Source organism: Saccopteryx bilineata, chromosome 5 (genome assembly GCF_036850765.1).
Source record: "Saccopteryx bilineata isolate mSacBil1 chromosome 5, mSacBil1_pri_phased_curated, whole genome shotgun sequence".
NCBI classification, from domain to species: Eukaryota; Metazoa; Chordata; class Mammalia; order Chiroptera; family Emballonuridae; genus Saccopteryx; species Saccopteryx bilineata.
The window spans coordinates 161,251,558-161,275,925 of NC_089494.1; the positions used below are offsets into that span (position 1 = coordinate 161,251,558).

Here is a 24,368-nt window from a genome sequence, read left to right on the forward strand (position 1 = left end):
AATAAGAAATATTTGCTTTGTAATATTTTAGCATATACTTTCATTCATTCATATATAGATTTAAGTATATAAATATAAATATACTGCTCACAAAAATTGGGGGATATTTCAAGATAAATAAGAAACAATAAAATATCCCCTAATTTTTGTGAGCAGTATATATATATGTATATATATAATTGTATGTTTATAAATATAGATATAGGATATACACTCAAATCTAGATACTTTGTCAAGAGGAAATATTGAAGAATATACAAACACAAGCACATGGCATTGTCATGGGGAAAACATAACATCCTATGGCAAATGTTTTAATTCAAAAATATACATTTAGTAAAGAAATTTGCAAAGAAAATTCAAGAACCTAATTTTGGTAGACAAGTGGCAATAAAACCGTACAAATACACATTTCTAGTAGACTTGAAAAGTCATTCCTAGCCCTGGGGTTCTCAATTCCCAGTGGTTTTGGATTCTGACAAGGCTCAAACCCTGCTCAATACAATGTCTTATTGTCTGGACTGGGCATTCAAGTCCTTGGGGAAATCTCTGCCTGGATGAACCATCAAAACTTCTGCTCTCTGCTGTCCTTATATATTTCCAGACCAGACAATTACTGCTATTTTTACTTTCCAGCCCTAACTAACTTCTACATTTAGGCTCAGGTCAGGGTAGGTTAAAAAAAAGCTCTAGTTGTCAACTTGGAGTCAGTTGGAAACAGGGTCTCACTTTCCTCATGAGTCTTGGATAGGCGTGTTTTTGTTGTTGTTGTTGACGTTTTTTTTTAATGAATGTAAACGATATGGAATTTATGACCTCCTCTCAAAGATGAAACAGGGAGTAAGTACCTCAGCTCCAATTAGGAAGTTCAGCTTTAAAATTAAAGCCTAGAGGAACTCTGGGGCTTTACTGAGTGCCATCAATACAAAGGATGGTAGTGAGTTTTGGCAGCTGGGCACGTTTTGCATATGTACACATAGATACATGTTTTGTACAAGGCACCTATTTTAGACTTGGACACATGAACACTCGGACACACGTTTTGCACGTGGACACATATTTTGCACACGGACATATGTTTTGCCCAGCAAAGCGAGGCGGCGGCGAGAGCGGAACTGGACGTGGATGACCACGACGCGGCGCTGGCCTCGAGTTTCGTGAGGCGCTCCAGCAGGACCGGGAAACTACAACTCCCGGCACTCGCGGCCATCTCGGCAGGAGGCCCTTGTCACCGGCACAGCGAGTCACCCGCAATCGGCGCCGGGGGCGCGCGGCAGCAAGCGGCATGGAACCCTGGACCGCGGACGGCTGCTTCCTGGGCGACGTAGGTATGTGCGGGACACTGAGGCTGTTGCGGGCGCCGGGCTTGGGTACAGGGAATACGGAGCTGAGGGGCTGGCAAAAGAGTGAGGACCGCCAGAACTGGCTCTCGGAGACTGAAGAGGCGCCTCCGACAACATTGGCTTTGAGATCAGTGATGCGCCCTCTGAATGCGTCGTCTGCGGTGGTTTGGCGGGCCCGGGTCGGAGGGCCATGTCCTTAAAGAATGGGATCCGGCGATCCCGTGCTTTCAGACGTGGTTTCTGTGCCCTTGTACCCCGCCAGAGCTTTGCAGGCTGGTCATCATTGTGACGCGACAATAGTGGGACTTCTGAACTGCAGACCCAACACCGGAGCTCTGGCAACCTTCAGGAAGATGCGGGGTGGGGGAGGGGTGGGTAGTCATGGCTAAGTTGGAGGATAACCTAGGACATGCCCATGAGAGACCATTCGTGGGATCCCTCTGGTATGAACCCAGGGTAGGAGCTGAAGAATCAGCTCCAGAAAGAGAATGCACCCTGTGACAGTTTGTCACACTGTAAAAAATGCATTCTTGGCTCTGCACTGATTATTTCTTACCATTTGGGATACCCAAGAATATCCCTTTGAAGGCAAAGAGATATTCTTTTCTGGAGTCTAGCTTTCTTGCCGACGAAGTAAGATTATGGTAAATAAAATAAGCAGTGAAAGCACTTTGAAAACCTGAAAAGAAAATCTGAAGTATTTCTACACTGGTGAATACAGTAATGAGATTAAAAGTGAGAAGACTTGAAGGTAATTTAGCTTAAGAGGAATTGCTTAAGCTAAATTAAAAGTTTAGAAGATAGTTTAATTGATTTTGCAAAAGAAGCCAACTTCAACATGATCAAAAGCATTTTAGTAATTATCTGTTTTTACTTGGCATTCCGTCCCAGGCAGACACAAGACTTTGACCCTGCCAATGCATCTGTATTTGATTGGATCAACTAAATAAGCAATGAACACCTGATCATGGAGGCCTATTTAAACACATATTTTAATATTTTAATTAATATAGGGCATTCAGTAGCACAGAAACTTCTGAGCATGACTTTCTACAGAGTTTAAGGAATGTATCTTTAGAAGAAAAGCACTTTCTAAACCAGTGTTTCTCAACCTTTCTAATGCCATGACCCCGCAATACAGTTCCTCATGTTGCGGTGACCCCAAACCAAAAAATAATTTTGGTGGCTACTTCATAACTGTAATTTTGCTACAGTTATGATTCGGAATGTAAATACCTGATATGCAATATGTATTTTCTGATGGCTTTAGGAGACCCCGCTGGGGTTGCGACCCACAGGTTGAGAACCGCTGTTCTAAACTAATGGGTGTTCAGCTGCTGGGGTTGTGGATATTTTTGACTATTTTGATATATTTCTCCAACATATGTTCTGCTGACATTTCTATTCTCAATACTAATGAATAAGGTGAAGGTGTTGAATTCAAAACAAAGCTACTATCCCAGCAGGAGTATAGGTCCGTCGTAGGGGTGTTTTAACATTCTGATCTCAAATTCTGTTGTGTGTGATGTATTCCAACCAAAGTGTAAGGTATTTTTCCCCGCCGAGAAGGAAGAAAGAGGGCCGGAGCCGCAAAGTGTGGAATAAGTAAACGGCTTTATTGAGTACAGAGCGCACACCCCGCCCGGCAAGGTTCCCTGGCCCCAAGGAAAGAAACATGGAGGCTAGGGAAGTTGCAAAGATTAAACCGCGTGGCAGATATTTAAAGGGTCCCTCTAGGGAAGTGGAACTACTATGATGTGGTAAAATTTCACTGGCTGGCAGATGATAGCTTCTTTCCAAATGGTTCCTGGGAAGCTTCCTTTGGCGGGCTTGATTGTGGGCGGTCCTAGCCAAAGTGGGCGGGTCTGAGTCCCTACATCACCATCCCTCTATCCACTGACCTTACACAAAGTATGTAAGGTTTCCAGTTTTTATTATTTATTTGTTTATTTGAGAGAGAGAGGAAGGGAGAGATGAGCAGCATCAACTTGTAGCCGCGTCACTGTAGTTGTTCATTGATTGCTTCTCATATGTGCCTTGACCTGAGGTCTTAAGCAGAGCCGGTGACCCCTTACTCAAGCTAATGACCTTGGGCTCAACCCAGTGACCTTGGGCTCAAGCCACAACCCTTGGGCTCAAGCCAGCAACCATGGGATCATGGCGATAATCCTATGTTCAAGTCAGTGACCCTGCATGCTCAAGCTGGATGAGCCCATGCTCAAGCTGGTGGTCTCAAGCTTTTGAACTTGGGACCTCAGCATCCCAAATCAATGCTCTATCCACTGTGCCACCAGCAGTCAGGCAGTTTTCTAGTCGTTAATACGTCACAGAGATAAAGATTGCAGTCTTACAATATGGCCTTGTCAATAGTACAAAGAATTTAGGGCAAGTCACATCCTAAACTGAATTTGATGTTTATAACTTAGCAAATGTAATACAGATTGTTATTGACCCAAGTAAATGTCTATTTGCAAAGTTTAAAAAGTGATCCCCATACTCAGTGTCCATCCTCGAGAACTTCTGATGTGGAAGTAAAAGGCTGGCAGGAGATGAAAGGAGGCCTCAGGCAGTTTGGGTTCTAAGCAAGAACTGCTGAGTTCTTCAGTTTTTCTTAGCCAAGAACTCTAAACATAATTCATTGCTTACAGGGTTCAGAAGATGAGATGGAGAGAGAGACAAAGGAGAGGCAGCTCCGGACGGCACTAAGAGCCATTGAGCTTCTAGATTAGTATATGCCGGGCACTAGCCACAGGCGCTGGGAGAGCTGCTCAACAGTCATTATTGTTGATAATTTAAGGCAAAACTGAGTTCACACAGCTGGAAAGAAGCAAAGCTGAGTTTCAACTCAGGTGGGGTTTTTAGTGTTTTTTCGGTTGTTGCTTGTATTATATTAAAAGGTTCACACTATTCCCATCAAATAGATCTATCTCTAATTGATTTGTAGGGTTACCTAAGGAGCTGGCCTGGTTTTGTGACTGGACAAACATGTCTGCTGTGGGTATCTCAGGAGATCTGGGAGTGCTTTATCAAATACTAGTCATCTCTGCATTGTACCATGTGGTCTTTCCTGCTGTGAGAAATGTATTTGCCTCAGGGGTCCACAACTAGGAGCATCCCAGTGCAAGTTCATCCTCCTGTTGTGTCTGCGGAATTTGATTTTTTAAAAATACAGCTGTATTGAAAGCACCTGGAGAAATGTAGATAATCAGTACCCTGTCTGTGAAGTCAACTTTAAGTGTTCTTAAATTGTGTTTCTGTTTCTGCCTTAGTGAAAGCTGCGTTCTAGAACTCTCTAGAAAGGTTCCTCAGTGGAAAAACCTCTGGGCACTGTGTTGTACTGCTAACAAAAACATCTGAAGGAAATCCATTTAGGATAGTTTTAACATCGATTGGGACTCTGAGGCAGTCACTGTAGCTGGTAGTGGTTGCGGTCTATAGTACAAACAAATGTAATTTTTTTGGATAATTTTGCTGTCTAGGAGAATGAGGAGGGGTTGGGAGTTTCTTCAGCTGGGGATTAAGGAACAGTACATACAAGCAGGTGTCTTGGGCTAGACAGAAAAAGTACTTCAGGAGGAAAGAAGAAAGAACAGCTAGCTGTTCTGGGAAGCTGGTTCCAGGACACAGTGGAATGTAAAGGCAGTGCTTTCCCACAGTAGAGATATATCTGAACAACATTTCCAATCTTGGCTGGCTGCATATTGGAATGACCTGAGGATCTTTAAAAAATGCTGATGCCTGGATCCCATACCCATAGACATAGATTTCATTGTCCTGGGGTTGACCCTGGCCAGTGGGCTCAGTGTTAGAGCATCAGCCTGGCGTGTGGAAGTCCCGGGTTTGATTCTCAGCCAGGGCACACAGGAGAAGCGCCCATCTGCTTCTCCACCCCTCCCCCTCTCCTTTCTCTCTATCTCTCTCTTTTTCTCCTGCAGCCAAGGCTCCACTGGAGCAAAGTTGGCCTGGGTGCTGAGGATGGCTCCATGGTCTCTGCTTCAGGCGCTAGAACAGCTATGATTGCAGCAGAGCAACACTCCAGATGGGCCAAGCATCACACCCTGGTGGGCATGCTGAGTGGATCCTGGTCGGGCGCATGCGGGAGTTTATCTGTCTGTCTCTCCCCCGCTTCTCACTAAGGGGAAAAAATACAAAAAAAAGAAATTGTTCTGGAGTACAGCTTGGCTACCGTACATTTTAAAAGTGCCTCAGGTGATTCTAACGCGCAACCAAAGTTGAGAACCACTGAAGTAGAGGAAGTCTTGGCCTACTGCATTCTGAAAAATTTAAGCAAATCTGGAACAGTTCTATGAAAGCAGGGAGGGAAATGGAGTGAAGGTAAAGCAACCCCAAACTTGTCAGCAAAAAAGAGATACATTTTTAGTACAGAATTGAATAAGTACAATGAAATTGGTCTGAATGGCACAATATGGTGAGAGATTCAAGCTTCTTTGTTAATTAGAGTCATCTTTGGTGGAGATCCTGTGTACCAAGCAGGAAGTTTATCAGTTAGTTTGCTGCTCTGTAGAAGCTCGCTGTGGAAAAGTTACAGTGTTGTCCCTAGGAGATAGCCAGTCACTTGGGTTTTCTTTCCAAATCTTTTTCCTTGAGTGTTGTTTTCAGCCCATTTGTTGGGGTGAGTTGCATTTGCAATGGATTATCATTCCTGTTCTTCTTACTAAGTCTTACTTATGAAGAGGGTAATCCTTTTCCAAGTTCTAGGAGTGGACTCTCATGTTGCCCCATCTGTACTGACTTTTATAATGAATTTGGGCATAAAAGTGCAAAGTAATGAATTGGGTATATAAAAGGGCAGTGTCTATCTAAATTAACAGGCAGGATAAAAAAAAAAATACACACACACACACACACACACACACACACACACACACACACACACAGTGTGTCCGTAAAGTCATGGTGCACTTTTGACCTGTCACAGGAAAGCAACAGAAGATGATAGAAATGTGAAATCTGCACCAAATAAAAGGAAAACTCTCCCAGTTTCATACCCATTCAGTGCAGTTCGATGTGGGCTCATGCACAGATTTTTTAGGGCTCCTTAGGTAGCTATCCCATATAGCCTCTACAGACTCGTCACTGACTGATGGCTACCAGAACGGGGTTTCTCCACCAAACTGCCGGTTTCCTTCAACTGCTTATCCCACCGAGTAATGTTATTCCTATGTGGTGGCACTTCGTTATAAACGCGCCGATATTCACATTGCACTTTTGTCACGGATTCAAATTTAGCGAGCCACAGAACACACTGAACTTTCCCCTGTACTGTCCACATCTCGACTGGCATGGCCGTGGGCTGCTCCGCTGTATACAGGGTGTTACGTTATCATCTGCGCATGCGCACACGCTGCCACATCATCCTACAGAAACTGGGAGGGTTTTCCTTTTATTTGGTGATTTCACATTTCTATCATCTTTTCTCGCTTTCCTGTGACTGGTCAAAAGTGCACCATGACTTTACAGACAGACTGTATTTTTCTTTATAATGATTTGTATATTTAGCAAATTCATAACTCTTGAGAAGCTGATGAGGTTGTTTTGTGAAATTCTGGCTGAGGAATTCCATGGCCTTCTGCTTCTCCTTGTTTTTTTGGATCACTTTGTTCCTCAGTCTGTCTTCCTGGGACTCACCTTTGGAAATGAGTATACATATTTTTGTTTTAAAAGCTTTACTTTCCAATTTGTATTGATGAAGTGAAAACAAAGGTAAGTGCTAACATCAACCAAGAATTTCATCAGTGTAATCTGATAGAAACAGATAGAAAGAAGGAATGAGGAAAATGTTTTCCTTCCCGGGTCTACCTTTCTAAAGATTTAAACAGCACCAAATTGCAGTCTGAAGCAGTGTATTGAGGCAAAGGTTGAAGAGTAGGTCTTTGGAGATGCTCAAATCACTAGCAGTATTTTTTTTAAATAAATTTTTATTAATGTTAATGGGATGACATTAATAAATCAGAGTACATATATTCAAAGAAAACATGTCTAGGTTATCTTGTCATTAAATTATGTTGCATACCCCTTGCCCAGAGTCAGATTGTCCTCCGTCACCCTCTATCTAGTTTTCTCTGTGCCCCTCCCCCTCCCCCTAACTCTCTCCTGCGTCCTCCCTCCCCTCACCCCTGGTAACCACCACACTCTTGTCCATGTCTCTTAGTCTCGTTTTTATGTTCCACCAATGTATGGAATCATATACTTCTTGTTTTTTTCTGATTTATTTATTTCACTTCGTATAATGTTATCAAGATCCCACCATTTTGCTGTAAATGATCTGATGTCATCATTTCTTATGGCTGAGTAGTATTCCATAGTGTATATGTGCCACATCTTCTTTATCCAGTCTTCTATTGAGGGGCTTTTTGGTTGTTTCTATGTCTTGGCCACTGTGAACAGTGCTGCAATGAACATGGGGCTACATGTGTCTTTACGTATCAATGTTTCTGAGTTTTTGGGGTATATACCCAGTAGAGGGATTGCTGGGTCATAAGGTAGTTCTATTTTCAGTTTTTTGAGGAACCACCATACTTTCCTCCATAATGGTTGTACTACTTTACAGTCCCACCAATAGTGGATGAGAGTTCCCTTTTCTCCGCAGCCTCTCCAACATTACTAGCAGTATTTTAAGGAGCAGAATTTATAGAAGTGATAAGATAATTTAAATTCTCTGAATTGCCTATCCAAAATCACCAGTTATTTTGTAGAATATTTCTGAATTTGAGTTTATATGATGTTACCTCATGATTAAATTTGAGTTATACATTTTTGACAGGATTACCAGGGGAGTGATGGGTCCTTTGTATGTCAGTCACATCAGGAGGCTCATGACACATCTGTCCCTTCATGGCCAGTGTTAGTGTGGATGGAGATTAGGGTACTAGTAGGCAAAAGCTGAGAAAATACTTTTAAGTCAATGCTCTGAACTCTGCTTTGCCCCCCAGCATTTTAATATCCCTGCCATTCAAAATGGCCACTTCCACCTGCTGAGGCTAACAGATGTTCAGAAGGTAGATTAGAGAGAGCTCACCTGTTCCATGATGGTTGCAATTCTAGCAGTGTATTCTTTTTTTTTTTTTTTAATATTTTATTTATTGATTTTTAGAGAGAGAGGAGTGAGAGAGAGAGAGAGAGAGAGAAGAGGGGAGGAGCAGGAAGCATCAACTCCATATGTGCCTTGACCAGGCAAGCCCAAGGTTTCAAACCGGCGATCTCAGTGTTCGAGGTTGACGCTTTATCCCACTGCGCCACAGGTCAGGCCTAGCAGTGTATTCTTAATACATCACAGATACACGCATCCTGCTATAATACAGAATTCTGTGTGGGTTGGGTAGTTTGGGTCCTCATTCAAAGGTACTTACAGCAAGTCAAGTACCAAAAGGGACTTTTTTAAGGAGTTCCCCACTGTGTGAGGTGAATTTCATTGCATGGTTCCAGAGGACAGAATTATACGGGAAAGGGGACTCTAAAGCTTATGTTATATTCTGTGTATAAAAGCCCCTGCAGTGCCAAAAATGGTGGCCTGCCAGGGGAGGGGTGTTCAGGGGCCAATGAATATCACATGTGCAGTGATATAAAGGATCACTCAGAACCCACTGGAAAAGAGAACAGGAAGAAATGGTTCTAAGACATAAACCTGAAGTTACCTGTGTGTTTTGTATATATGTAAAAAAAAAGGCAGTGAAATCCATTAGGTGTTTGTGAGTGGTCAAGCTTTGAGAATTTGACTTTGATGGCTTAGGAAGGCAGAGTCAGAAATTATTATGTCCTATTTGGGCTGGAGTATATTTAACAAGTTTATTAGGAGCCAGAGCCAAGAATCCCAGAGATGCTGAATGGCCCTAAGTGGTTTTGGTTTTGCATTGGGATAGGAAATATGTCCCATGTCTAGATGGACCAGTTTCTAGATATGGGACACACACAAACACACATGCATGAGCCTGGTGTGTGGTTTGAGAAGCAGGGATTCCTATACTGTGTCATCTTAGGCAATTTGTTTTCTAAAATGGGTTAAATGAGAGATTATAAATGATTTCTTATTTATATTTAAATTATAGATGTAATACTATATGTAGTTTAAAAAATTAAATGGAACCGTGAGACTTACCATGAAACATTTTTGTCTTCCTCCAATCCCCACCTCGACTCTCCTCAGTTCCCACTACATAGAAACAACTACTGCAACTCTTTTAGCTGTTCATCTGGTTTACCTCCGTTTGTCTAGTAAGTGTACTGAAAATGTGATTTCCTGACTTTCAAAACTTGACTCTCCCTGCAGACATCCTGTTAAGGAAGATGAAGCCCTTGTCCACTTGGTGTTTCTCCATTTCCATACATTTCCCTCCAGGATCCTGTAATATAATTGCCTTTTTTTGGTGTTTTTTTGTTTTTGTTTAAAGCAGTATCTGGGCATTCACATTATTATGACTGTGAATATTGTCCACAGCTACACCTCTTGCTATACTAGGATTTTTTTCACTTTTTGTACAACTTTTTGCTTTTCTTGGTGGTACCAACCGTTCTGTTCTATTTATTTAGTTTTCTATATACACAATTATTAATTCATTCCCAGGCTGTCTCTCAGTCTGCCTCAGTCTGCTCAGGCACCTCAGGTAACCTACCCATTCCACTGTCTTTCTTGTGGATGACTTGGGGACATAACCCCTGAAGCTTGCCCCTTCCTGCTCCACCCTTATAGGGTGCTCCTGAGGCTGCTGCCCACCTGCCAGCCTGGAGCCTCCTTCCACCAAGTCCTGGGAATGTACATCGCCTCTCTTCCACATTGAGTCCTAGATCCTGTATCTCCCTCTTTCCTGATTTAACTCCCTCATTTTGATGGAACATATGTCCCAGGAATATCCCCAGAAAGAGTCACAAGGAAGCAAATTGTTTGAGATCTTGCTTGTTGTTCCCAAATAATCTTGATTCCATCTCCACGCTTCACTGGCAGCCTGGCTGGGCTGGGAATTCTGTGATGGAAATCATTGTCTCACAGAATTTTGGAGGTATTGTTGCTGTCCTCGAGTCTCCAGAACTGCTTTAAGAGATCAGATGTCATTCTGATTTCATCATCATTATTATTTTTACCAGCAAAAGGAGTTTATTTGGGGATAGCAGAGGACTTGTAACTTGAGGATTGCAAACTATGGCAAAACCATATGCAAATTGGGAAAACAGAAGAGAGGGGCTTGTTTTTATAGAGAAAAGAAAGGAGTTGGGATGATGTTCATTAATGGGTTGCTGCTGAGCAAGGAGAAAATGTCCTTCCTCCTGCTGGGGCAGTAAAGCAAGCTTCTTCCAGTTGAGGTCTGTGAACAAGGAGTAGTAGTAGTGCAGGAGAGCTCCCCTTCAGGTCTTCCCACCTCCATTTCCCCTTCCTTTCCTTCCTTCCTTCCTTCCTTCCTTCCTTCCTTCCTTCCTTCCTTCCTCCCTCCCTCCCTCCCTCCCTCCCTCCCTTCCTCCCTCCCTCCCTCCCTCCCTTCCTTCCTTCCTTCCTTCCTTCCTTCCTTCCTTCCTTTTCTTATTAACTGAGAGGAGGGGAGGCAGAGAGACAAAATTTCTGTATGTGCCTGTTTGTATGTGGGTTGGGAGGAAGGGGTTTTATGAGAAATGTGATAGTTAATTTTATGTGTCAACTTGGCTAGGCTAACAGATTCCCAGGTAGCCGGTAAAGCATTGTCTTGGGGGTGTTTGTGAGGGTGTTTTTGCAAGAGATTAGCATTTGGATTGGTAGACCCAGTAAAGCAGATCACCCTCCTCATTGTAGGTGGGCCTCATTCAGTCTGTTGGGGGCCTGAATAGAACGAAGAGGTGGAGGAAGGGTATATTAGCTTTCTGCCTGACTACTGAGCTGGGACATCTACATTTATTCTGTCATCAGATTGGGACTTTAAACCTCTGGCTCCCCTGGTTCTCAGGCCTTCAGGTTTGGACTGGACTACAGCACCAGCTTCCTTGGTCTCCAGCTTGCAGATACAGACTGCGGGACCACCACAATTTTTTTTTAGTAAATGAGAGGTGGGGATGCAGACAGACAGACTCCTGCATGCGTCCTGATTGGGATCCACCTGGCAAGCCCCCTATAGGGTGATTCTCTGTTCATCTGGGCTGCTGCTCTGTTGCTCAGCAACTGAGCTATTTCAGTGCCTGAGGTGATGCCATGGAGCCATCCTCAGTGCCTGGGGCTAACTTGCTCTAGGCAATTGAGTCATGGCTGCTGGAAGAGAAGAGAAGAGAAGAGAGGAAGGGAGGGGAGGGGAGGAGAAGGAGAAGTGGTAGGAGTAGGGGTAGGGATAGGAGTAGGAGTGGAGAAGCAGAAGCAGATGGTTGCCTCTCCTGTGTGCCCTGACCAGGAATCGAACCTGGGACATCCATATCCCGGGCCAACATTCTACCACTGAGCCAACCAGCCAGGGCCCTCACCTCCATTTCTAAGGAGATTTCCTTCATTTGTTTTCACATTAAGTTGCATTTTTCTAGAAAATAAATTAGAAAATTTTTTATGGAAAACTTCATCTAAGTTTACACATTTATTGTATAAAATGGGTCTTGTATATTTATAAATATACAAGATTGTATAAAACATACAATTTATTATATAAAATAGAAACTTGTACAAAATGGGTCTCATGATTTTTAAAATTCTCTGTTGTAATAGATTTTTCCCTCTTACTACTTCTAATTTTATATATTTATGCTTTGTCCCTTTTTAATTTTTTCACTACATACAGTAGCTTATGGTTTATTTTGCTAATTTTTTAACATTTGTAATTTGAATTTATTTATAATTCTACTTTTGTAGTTACTGCTGTTTTCTTACACATTTCTTTTATTGTTATTACTTCTTTTTTAAATTGAATTTATTGAGGTGATACTGGTTAACAAAATTATACAGGTTTCAGGTGCTCAGTTCCACAACACATCATCTGTGCACTGTATTGTGTGTTCACCTCGAGTCAAGTCTCTGTCACCATTTATGTCCCCTATTCCTCCCCCCTTCATCCCCCACCCCTGTTACTCTGTGTCTGTGAGTTTTTTCTCTTTTTTTGGTCCTTTCTTGCTCAATCCTTTCCCCCTCCTCGGCAACTCCACACCCCTGCTCTCTATGAATCTGTCTCTATTTTGCTGTTAGTTTATTTTGTTCATTAGATTCCACATGTAAGTGATATCATATGGTACTTGTTGTTCTTCGATTGGCTTGTTTCACTTAGCATAATATTCTCCAGGTCCATTTATACTGTCACAAAAAGTAAGATTTCCTTCTTTTTATGCCTGAGGAGTATTCTACTATGTAAGTAAAAATAGATTTTTTTTTATCCATTCATCTATTAATAGCCACCTGGGTTGCTTCCAAATCTTGGCAATTGTAAATAATGCTGCAATGAATATAGGGGTGCATGTATTCTTTTGAATTAGTGTTTTGGGTTTCTTTGGATAAATTCTCAGAAGTGGAATCACTGGGTCATAAGGCAGATATCTTTGAGAGTTCTCTTTTCTCCTTTTGGCACTTCTGTTAGTTGAATTTTAGACTTCCTCAATGTAACCTGTATTTTTCTTACTATTATTTTTGTACTTTTCATCTCCTCATTATTTTATTCTACTCTCTAGATTTTCTGAACTTCATTTTTCAATTCTTACTGGATTTGTTTTTAACTTTTGCTATTATATTTTTATTACCAAAAGCTCTTATTCCCTGACTTCTCCTTTAAAAAGCCTTCTATTGTTTTAGTATCTTTCTCCTCTCCTCTGAGGTATTAAAATAGTTTTTAAGAAGTTTTAACCTGCATTGACCCGGTTTCTTCAGAATTCCTTATTCTCTGTTCATTTTTTTTTTTTTTTTTTTTTTTTTGTATTTTTCTGAAGCTGGAAACGGGGAGAGACAGTCAGACAGACTCCCGCATGCGCCCGACCGGGATCCACCCGGCACGCCCACCAGGGGCGATGCTCTGCCCACCAGGGAGCGATGCTCTGCCCCTCCGGGGCGTCGCTCTGCTGCGACCAGAGCCACTCTAGCGCCTGGGGCAGAGGCCAAGGAACCATCCCCAGCGCCCGGGCCATCTTTGCTCCAATGGAGCCTAGGCTGCGGGAGGGGAAGAGAGAGACAGAGAGGAAGGAGGGGGGGGGGTGGAGAAGCAAATGGGTGCTTCTCCTATGTGCCCTGGCCGGGAATTGAACCCGGGTCCCCCGCACGCCAGGCTGACGCTCTACCGCTGAGCCAACCAGCCAGGGCCCTCTGTTCATTTTTCATCTTTCTTCTTTTCCTATAAACTTGGCTGTGCATTTGTGTTTGTGAGAAGCACCACAGAGAATGTTGGAAGGTAGGCTTGTTGATTTGATTTCATCAGGGAGTTGGGTAGGGACCTGGCTCTATCAGTGGACTGGGGGCTCTTGGTAGACTTCAGTGTCACCACCTCTAGGTCTCCCTGCAGCTTTGCCCCCGCCCACTTCCCCACCAGGCATTTTCTTATGGGTGGAAAGATATTTAGAGCCTGAAGCTTGGCCTTTTAAAGGACTTCAACAAATATAACCAACAAACCATAGAAGCCAGTTTAGGGCAAATGGAGATATTCAGAGAAATCACACATAGTGAGTTACAAACTCTTGTACATCATTCTTTCACTTTTCTCCATTAAACGGCCCTGATGAAACGTGTTCGCCAACGATAAGAGAATTGATGTTTAGATGATTTCAAATGAAAAACTTACCCAAATCCCTGGGTTAAGATAGGGAAGATGGAAGGTAACAGTGGTTAGGATGCAAAGCCCTTGCCCTCTGTGCTTTGTGGTTAGGGGAGGAGGAGGCGGGGAGGGGTGAACGAAGGAGATGATGGGATCCAATGTGTTCCTGGAGGACAGCCCACAGAGGGACTACACCAGTTATTCAGGAGCTGCCTCCTCCTAATACCCCATTTCTTCTTCCTGGCTGTCTTTCTTTTCTTAGTAACCCATGTTAACTTCTTTTCTCTTTCTCTTTTGCTTTCAATTATTCTCTTTCACTTTCTTTTTCCTCTTTTACTGACTACTTTGTCTATACAGGAAGGTAACCTTTTGTGTTTCATTTAAAACCATACTGAAGGCCATTTGACTGTATGTTTATAGACAAACAATATTTTGGGTAGTCATAATTAAAATATTGAAAAAGATCTTGCTGAAAAATCTCTTGCAGCAACAGAACATTCAACCCCAATTCCTAAGAAAGGGTTTCTTTATAGAAAATAAAAACTTCTGTTTTCCCTTGAGAATGAAAGATTGCTAATTTCCACTACACTAAAACTTTAATTCAGACTGCACTATTCAAAATTGGCGATTGTTCCCTGGCCGGTGGCTCAGTGGATAGAGCTGTTGTCTGGCGTATGGATGTCCTGGGTTGGTTTCTGGTCAGGGCACATAGGAGAAGCAACCATCTGCTTCTCTCCCCCTCCTCTTCCCCCATTTTTCCCTCTTCCCCTCCCACAGCCAGTGGCTTGATTGGTTAAAGTGTGGCCCTAGGCGCTGAGGATAGCTGGGTTGTTCTGAGTGCGACAGCCTTAGGCACTAAAAATAGCTCGGTACTCAAGCACTGGCCCAAGATGGGGTGGCCAGTTTATCCTGGATGGGGTTCATGTGGGAGTCTGCCTCACTATCTCCTCTCCTCTCACTTAAAAGAAAATTTGTGGTTGTGATAAACACCATTAATTAAGCATTCCCTTTGTGCCTGGCTCTTCACGTATATTGTACCCTTGATTCTTAGAGCATCCTGCAGAGTAGGTTTTATCATCCTTAGTTACTGGTTTCTTTGTCCTTATGGGCTTATGACCCTTTTCTTTTTTATTCCTTTACTATTAGAGGGATGGGTATACTTTGTTGTGCTTTTCTAGTCATGTTGATTGTAAAGGATTTCTAAGGTCCTTTCAATTCTTAATTCATTGGTAGCTTTTATGCTCACATCCTCATCCTTTGGGGACCTTGTGGGATGACACTGAAATTCTGACTTCCCCCTGACAGCTGAAGGTTAGCCCAGGGAGCAGGCCTCAGAATACCATCTCCACTGGGACTTCAGTGTTGGTTCTTGGCTGCTACATCCCCCACACTGGACTCTCTGTAGAAATTGCCTGCCCTCCCTTCTATCTCACTCTGCCCCCATTTCAAGAATGTTTACTGGGATATTTGGGAGAAGTATATATGCCAGAGCCGGCAGATTATTTTCAATCTGCAGCTGTGGCAGAGGAGAACCCTTTTGTAGCAAGGCAGTGCATCTCAGAGACACAGGCTCTCAGGGAGGGCTGGTGGGCCCTTGGCTGAAGAACTGTTGTTTGGGCTCAAAAAGCAGGATTCTGGTCTCTGGATAACTACCATAAGTGAGATGCTGGTAAAGTGGTTCTATGGACAAAAAGAAAAAGAAAAGGAACACAAACAAATTCTGATTTGCTTCTTTTCCTGGTGTAAATACCTACACCATGGCTGATTGTGAGCCCTGAGTGGTTTCAGGGTGGGAGAAATCTTGGATATTTAACAGCTGGCTCTGGTGAGCTGGTAGGAACAAGGAGAGATGATAGAGCTGGAACCCAAGATCCCAACAGGACTAGCAGAAGTAGTTATAATGATGATAATGATCCCATTGCGGTTCTAGTGTCTGTCGTTTATTGAGTGCTTACTGTTGGCTGAGCATTGTGTAAAGTAGTGCCAGTTCAGTTTCCACAGCCACCCTGTGGGGTAGGTAAAAACATCTCCACTTTATAAGTAAGAAAACTGAGGCTTTGAAAGGGTAGGTAACTTGCACAAGATCAAAGAGCTCGCTGTGACAGACAGGTGTTGGGTAATTCCTGAGGCTCCTTGGTCACCAGATACGGTCCCCATCAGGGCAGGCTGATGCAGAACCACTAGAATATTCAGATAGGGCTTCTTAATTCCGATAGACAGTTTGGGCCTGGGGCCATTGGATGTGAGGCATCAGTGCCCAAGCTAAGGCAAAGATAGTGTCAGAGCTGGGAGCCCGAGGGGTGCATATCTGAATTGGTCAGGTCATGCTGTCAGGCAGGAAGGCGGCAAACGTGTGCCCAAGCATCTGTCATTCCTCCTTAGGTAACCCCAACTGTTGTCTGGCAGTAGATTTCTAGATGACATTGCTGAAACTTTTCTAGTTTTCAAAAGGAGGGTCTTCACTTAGCTCTTCAGGAGCTTGGTCTACATGAGGAATGACACAGGTGGCACCATGACCTCAAACCAAAGCATCGGTGGAGGCAGGAATGAGCTGAGATGCAGCAATCAGTCTGCAGCAAAGTGCCCAGATGCTCTTCCAGGACTGCAGCTTGGCCTGTGTTACAACACACTCCTATTTAATTGATGCCCAGTGCCTGGCTCAGTGCCAGGAGCTGGGCAGGCCTGTGAGGGGCAGGGAAGGAGGCCTTCCTTGGCAGGTAGGGAGTGGAGGGAGGGTGGCTCCAACTGCAGGAGAAAGACGTCTGGCAAGTCAAACCTGCTTCTGTATTTATTCTTTCCATACCTGTCCCATACTTGTGTGTCAGGCTCTGTGCTGGAACCAGAGGTAGGCTCATCCTATCCTAAAGATGCTTGAGGAAGGATGGCAGAAGAGTGCAAATGAGGGCCAGGTGTGAGGGAGTGCACAGCTATCGGTGCAGAGATGGCATAACGAGGGGAGTAGGTGGGTGGGCTGCATGTTGAAAAGCTTCTGAAGGAGAAACTGGGTCTTATTGGGAGAGGAAGACTTGACTCACTGAGGCAGAGGATGGGGTATGGGGAGCTGCGGGGTGCGTTTCAGACAAGGACAGCTAACACAAAGGCACGAGGCCTGGCCCACTAGACCCTATGGGAGCTATGTGAAGTTCAGTATAATTGGAGACAGTTGTGTGTGTGGATGGTGGCGGTGGTGGGGAGAGGGAAGGAAGGCTGGGAAAAGAGGCCAGGACTCCATCCTGGAGGGCCTGTGTACCTGGCTTTGTGTACCTGGCTTGTAAAGGAGTGTGGATTTTATCCTGAAGAAAGGGGCAATTGAAGGGTCCTGAGCAGGCCCAAGTGACCTACTTATGGTTTAGCTGCATTAGGGAGGGGATGAGAGATGGGGCCCAGGGAAGGAATGGGGAGACTGGAAGGGGGTGATGGGAAAAGGGAAGCTAGGAAACCAATTAAGTGGCAGGGCTGGGACTTGGGGAAATACTCATCCCAGAGGGAACTTGTCAGAGTGGGAGGTGCTCAGATTTCCAGGGTGGCCCCTCTCCCAGGGAGATAGGGCTGTCGTGTCACAACAGGGGTTTAAGCACAGGGCTAGTAGCAAAGTCTGAGTTCAGGCTTGGCAGTGGGCTGACTAATGTGGAGTGTTTTTCTGTGCTCTATTCACTGATGGCAAGCAGACGTGTCTTTTGGCTTTAAGGTTAATAAGTCCCTACCTTTTCACTGAGGGAAAGCTGAGCTTTCCACAGAGGGCCAGTGCTCATTCACACAACTCTGTAAGGCACCATGCAGCCGTCACGTTCCCATGTACAGGTGGTTCTCCCCTCTCTTTGCTTCTCAGCCCTTCCTGGAGTCATCAAAGGCTGTTGAAGTCTCTTCCCATCCCCCCAACTTTAACTGTCCCCTGTTATGACAGCCTGTGGTTGGCACCAGCTGCAGGTGATCAGCTCCTTACCCCCAGGGACTCCTCCATCTTTTTGTTACCTTTCTTTTCAAAAATAATTTTTAAAGTTTTAATTGTAGTAAAAAAAAATAGAAATTGTTAATATGCTAAATTTTAAGTGTGTGGTTCAGTAGTGTTAACTACGTATGTACACATGGTTGTGCAACAGATATTCAGAACTTTTTCTTCTTGCAACACTGAAACTGCACCTGTTAATCTGCCAGTTCTCCTCTCCCTCTGGCAACCACTGTTCCACTTTCTATCTGTACGAATTTAATGACTCATGAGTGGAGTCATATAAGTATTTGTCTTTTTGTGACTTTTTAAATTTCACTTAGGATAATGTCCTCCAGGTTCATTCGTGTAGCATGGGACAGAATTCCCCTCCTTTTTAAAGGCTGAATAATATTCCATTACATGATAAACCACATTTCTCTGTTCATTTATCTATCCATGGACACTTGGGTTGCTTCCACTTCTTGGCTATTGTGAATAATTCTGTAGTGAACATGGGGGTGCAGTATCTCTTCAACATTCTGCTTTTGGTTCCTTTGGGTATATACCTAGAAGTGGAATTCCTGGATCATATGGTAAAATCTTTAACAATTTTTTTTTTGTGACAGAGACAGAGAGAGGGACAGATAGGGATAGACAGGAAGGGAGAGAGATGAGAAGCATCAATTCTTTGTTGTGGCACTTTAGTTGTTCATTGACTGCTTTCTCACATGTGCCTTAACTGGGGGGCTACAGCAAAAGAAGTCACCCCTTGCTTAAGCCAGCAGCCTTGGGCTTCAAGCCAGTGACCATGGGGTCATGTGCATGATTCCACACTCAAGCCAGTGACCCCACGCTCAAGCTGGTGAGCCTGTGCTCACGCTAGATGAGCCTGCACTCAAGCCAGTGACTCGGGATTTTGAACCTGGGTCTTCTGCATCCTAGTCCAACACTCTATCCACTGTGCCACTGCCTGGTCAGGCTCATTAATTTTCTGAGGAACTAGAATACTCTTTTTCATAGTGGCTCTTCCCTTCCCTTAGCCAGTGACTCGATTGGTTCGAACGTTGACCCGGGTGCTGAAGATAGCTTGGTTGGTTTGAGTGCGTCAGCCTCAGGCACTAAAAATAGCTTGGTTGATTCCAGCACTAGCCCCAGAAAGGGGTTGCTGGGTCGATCCTAGTCATGGCACATGAGGGAGTCTGTCTCGCTATCTCCTCTTCTTTCACTTAAAAAAAGTTTTTTTTATGTCTAGACTTTATGATTTCTTTTAGTAATTCCCTCCATTCATACATTCAGTTATTCATTCAACAAGTGGGTGGAGCATCTTTTTTGAGCTATATTTTGTACCAGGTGCTGGGAATACAGAGCCACCAAGTGATGCTTTTCATAGACTCACTGCAGCCTGTCTTACCCATATGCTTTCCTACTGGCCCTGGATGCTTGGGTGCTCTTGCTTCTAAGTTCTTATAACTTGAAACATTTCTCCAGTATTGCGTCATCATGTTTTTTTGTTTTGTTTTGTTATATTTTGGGGTTTCTTTTTTTTTTCTTTGCTTCATCATGTTGTTTCGAATTATTTGTACATCCCCCCTTGCTCATGACTGTGAACTGCTTATTGTCACATCTTACTCATCTTTGTACACCACAATGGAAGATGCCACATCTCTCTGGGTAGCTGCAGGCCTCCCCAGTGCCCAGCCTTCCTGAGCTGCACTTCTCTTTCTGCTGTAAGGTCGAGGGCCTCACCCTGCTCTCCTCTTCTTAGGGTTGTAACTGCTCATTCTGTCCTTGTCTAGGTGGATGTTACTCCACCTAGATTACCTTTAAAGTGACCCATAGCCACTTTTTGTTACTTCCAAGGGCAGGCCTGTGGGTGACTGTTCATTATTGCTAGGATACATACTGGGGCCCCTCCTTATGATGGTAAGTAGAAAGTCCCATAAGCTTGGCTTATATATTTTGTGGGGATTAAATCTTTCTCTGCATTTCAGCTCTCCCTTTGTTTCCCCCAACCCACATGATTGAGTCCCCATTTCATGGCATCACACACACTCTGGCTAGTGGGCAAGATAGATAGGTATAATTGAGGGGGGTGAGTAAAATATTAAAGATAGCATTTATTGAGGGGGCCCAAAGGAGGGCCTGCTAACCCAGAGTGCATGGGAGCTGTACAGCGTGCAAGGCTTCTTGGAAAAAGTAACCGTTGGATTTCAGTCAAGAAAGGTGCAAGCAGGTTATCTAGATGAGTGGGGAGATAAGAGTGGGGAAGAGGTGAGAGGGCGAGTTAAAGAGGCAGAGTTTCCCTATTCAGAGGGAAAAATATTGTCTAACTCTGTGGTTTTCAAAGTGTGGTATCCAGACCAGCTGCATTGGCATCATCTGGGAGCTTGTTAAAAACTCAAACTCAAATTCTCAGCCCTCACCTGAGACCTACAGACTCATAAATTCTGGGGGTAGGGCTTAGCCCTGTGGGTGATGCTGGTGCTCAAGTGTGAGCACTATTGGTTAAAGACATGGGGAACTTTAAGAGTGCTGCGTTCTGTGTACCTCATTCTCTAGGCTGAAGGTGGGTGAGGGGTAGGGAGTGTTGAGAAGAGGTAAGCTATTGCATAAGAAACTCAGAGAATTTTACTCCATTTTGGTATAGGGGTAGTGCCTTTGTTTATATATCAAATTAATGTGTATCTGTTCAATATGATTTTATGAGGTTAAAATGCAAAAATAAATAATTATAGTTTGAGGTGAGTGAAGATGAATACACAACACACCAAACTAATGAGATGCAGCTCAGGCAGTACTTAGAGGGAATTGATGGTTGTAAATACCTGTATTACAAAAAAGGAAATATCTCAAATCAATGACCTAACCTTTCATCTTAAGACACTGGTAGAAGAGGAAACTAAACCTAAAGCAAACACAAGGAGAGAAATAAAGATAAGAGAGGAAATTAATGAAATAGAGACCAGAAAACAATATAGAAAATGCACAAAATCAAAAGTTGGTTCTTTGAAAAGATCGTCAAAATTGACAAACCTTTAACTAAACTGACCAAGAAAAAAAAAGATTCAAATGACCAAAATTAGGAATGAAAGAGGGGACATTACTATGGACCTTACAGAAATTAAAGTATTGCAAGGGACTAGTATGAATAGTTGTGTATTAGTCAGCTTGGGCTGTGTAATGCTGGTGGCCAAGGCTAGGCAGGTACCCATTGGATTCAGGCAGATAGTAGAAAAACTGTAGAGCCAGAAAGCGTTAGGGCTATTCTGTTTAATAAAGTCTCACAATGATGGACAAGCACACAGGCAGGAGAAAACCTCTTCTCCGACACACAAACAGCAAGAATGGCCCCTCACAATGGCGGGCAGGCAACCCGCCACCCATAATCCACAATCTCTTTCTCAAGCACAAGCACCCTTATATAGGCTATACCCACGTGGCGCAACCATACACTCATATACCAGTCAGGCAAAGTGCAGCTGGTAACCCCACGAGCAAGCCTAACACAGGGGCCCCACAGGCTGCCATACTGAAATACCACAGACTGGGTGGCTTAAACAACAGAAACTTAGTTCTCACAATCTGGAGGCTGGATGTCCAAGGCCAAGGTGCTGGCAGGTTTGGTGTCTTTGCAGCCTCTTTCCTTGGCCAGCACACCTTGTTTCTGTGTCCCCACATCATTTTCTTCTGTTCAGAAGCATCCCTAGTGTCTCTCTTTGTGTCCTAATCTCATTTTATTATAAAGTCTTCAGTCAGATTGATTAGGAACCACCCTAATGGTCTCTAACTTAATTACTTCTGTAAAAGCCCAATCTCCAAATATAGTCACATGCCGAGGTACTAGGGATTAGGGCTTCATCATAAGAATTTTGGGTGGATACAATTCAGTCCATAACAAATCATACGCCAACAAGTTAGTTAACATGGATGGAGTGGACAGATTCCTAAAAAGGTACAATGTACAAACTACCAAAACATTTAAAAAATATGGAGAAAATCTAAGCCTTACCTGTGGTGGCGCAGTGGACAAAGTGTTAGTCAGGAATGCTGAGGTTGCTGGTTCAAAACCCTGGGCTTGCCTAGTCAAGGCACATAGGGGAGTTGATGCTTCCTGCTCTTCCCCTTCTCTCTCTCACCTCTCTCTCTAAAAATGAATAAATTTAAAAAAAAAAGAAAATCTGAATAGACCTATAATAAATGAAGAGATTAAACTAATAACTAAAAAACTTAACACAGGAGAGCCCGGGCCCAAATATCTTCACAGATGAGTTTGAGTCAACATTGACAGATTTAATACCGATTCTTCATAAATTAATTCTTCCAAAAATTAGAAGAGGAGAGAACACTTCCCAACTTATTCCAGTATTACCTTGGTACCAAAACCAGGCAAAATACATTAATCACAAAAAAATGACACTTATGAACATAGACCCAAAAATCCTCAATGGAAGACTAGAAAACCAAATCTAGCATCATATAAAAAGTATTAGACACCATGAGCAAGTGAGAGATTTATCCCAGAAATGCATGGTAGGTTTAACATCAGAAAATCAATTAATGTAATACACCATTTGGATGTAATTTAGAAAAAAGCTGGCATAATTATTGCAATAGATGCAGAAAATGTATTTGACAAAATCCAGCACCCTCCATGATAAAAGCATTCAGCAAACTAGAAATAGAAGGGAACGACCTCAGCCTGTTAAAGGTTGTCTACAATAACACACACTAACATCACCTGTAGTTTTGAAAGACAAGGCTTTCACTCAAAGACGAGGAACCAGGCACTGCTGTTTGCTCTCAGCAGATTTAACATTGTGCTAGAAGTTTAAGCTGGGGCAACTAAACAAGGAAAAGAAATAAGACTATTCAGATTAGAAAGGAAGAAAGAAAACTGTATTTGCAGTTGACATGTTTTTATGTATAAAATCCTGAGGAATTTATTACAGTTGAGTCACTAACACCTGGTCCCTACTTTCAAGGCTCTTCCAGGCAAGGAGCAGGGCAGTGTAAATGAGTGTGTATGTGCACAGAATGTGGAGGAAGTGTTTTCCAGAGAAGGACATATTTCAACTTGGACCATGTAGAGTATGTAGGTGTCTAAATGGGAGATTGCAGGATGGACAATTGGGGTCGGGCAAAGGTGGGCCTTTCAAGCAGAGAAGAATGCAGGCAAGGAGACTTGGGTGTGACACAGCAGGGTCAGTGATGAACTGCGAGTGTGACTGGGGAGCGGGGTTTTGGGGGTAGTGTGGGAGATAGGTCAAGAAGGTAAGCAAGGCCCTTGAGTACTGCCAAAGACCAATCACATGATCATGTGCAGGGTCTGGGTTTTGTCAAGGGTCCCTGGACTAGCATGTGTGTTCATTTTACCTGGATAGAAGTGGCATGGTCTTAGCACTAGGTCTGTTTCCTTTCCAGGTTTCTGGGTGGAGCGCACCGCTGTGCATGAGGCCGCCCATCGTGGGGAGGCCCTGGAGCTGCGGCAGCTGATCGAGAGTGGCGCCTGTGTCAACCAGGTCACGGTGGACTCCATCACACCCCTGCATGCAGCCAGTCTGCAGGGCCAGGCACAGTGTGTGCAGCTGCTGCTGGCTGCTGGTGCCCAGGTGAGCAGCCCTGTACACCCGCTGAGCCTGGCTGTGGCTGTGCACATAGATGGAACCAGCTCAAGGGACATGTAGAGGGAGGAAAATAAGGAGTTTGGGATTTGCATTCTGTGATTTGCAAGCACATGGGAAACCAGTACAGAAGACTGAGCAGGAATGGAGGGAGGAAATGGGGTGTGGTGGGAGCCCAGGGAGGGGAGAGGTGGTCTCTGTGTCAACCACACACTAGGACCAGTTAGTGTGGTCATGTACTTGGCTGTTTTAAGTCAAGAGAAGGCAGTGCCCTGCTCTGCACTGGGTAGGGGGCCTGGCAAGTCATGTGCATCACAGACACAGGACCTCTGGAGGGCTGGCCAGGCCTTGGCTCAAGAGTTGCTTTTGGGCTCAGAGAGCAGGGTGACTAAATGGGATGCTGGCGAATGGGTCCTTGGAAAAAAGGTACTGTATTTCCCCATGTATAAGACACACCTTAAGTTTGGGGCCTGAAATTTGAAAAAAAATTACATAAAGTTATTTAACTCAAGTTTCATTCATCATAAAATTCATACAACTCTTCATCACTGTCAAAACTCTCATCCATTAGCTTGTCCTCATCTGTGTCTGATAACGAATCACTGTCTTCAACAATGAGCCCCAAAACAAGCGCAAACAAGGAAATGCAAATAAAAAATCCACAACCACTGTATAAGGTGCGCCTAGTTTTTAGACCCCAAATTTTCCCAAAAACTGTGTGTCTTATACATGAGGAAATACAGTAAAAAGGAAGAAAAATAAGATTCTGATCTGATTTTCTGCTTTCATG

General features: G+C 43.7%; 1 protein-coding gene across 3 annotated transcripts in view; it reads left to right on the forward strand.

Annotated features, from left to right (window-relative positions):
* The first annotated feature begins 1,094 nt into the window (after window positions 1-1,094).
* Window positions 1,095-24,368, forward strand: part of ASB13 (ankyrin repeat and SOCS box containing 13) — a 51,083-nt gene continuing 27,809 nt past the window's right edge. For all 3 annotated transcript variants that reach the window (XR_010731893.1, XM_066279824.1, XM_066279825.1), the window contains exons 1-2: window positions 1,095-1,328; window positions 23,379-23,566. Coding sequence is in view for 2 of the 3 variants with exons in the window: in XM_066279824.1 (XP_066135921.1) it covers window positions 1,286-1,328; window positions 23,379-23,566 (231 nt within the window). In the remaining variant the exon portion in view is untranslated. The remainder of the gene's footprint in view (window positions 1,329-23,378; window positions 23,567-24,368) is intronic.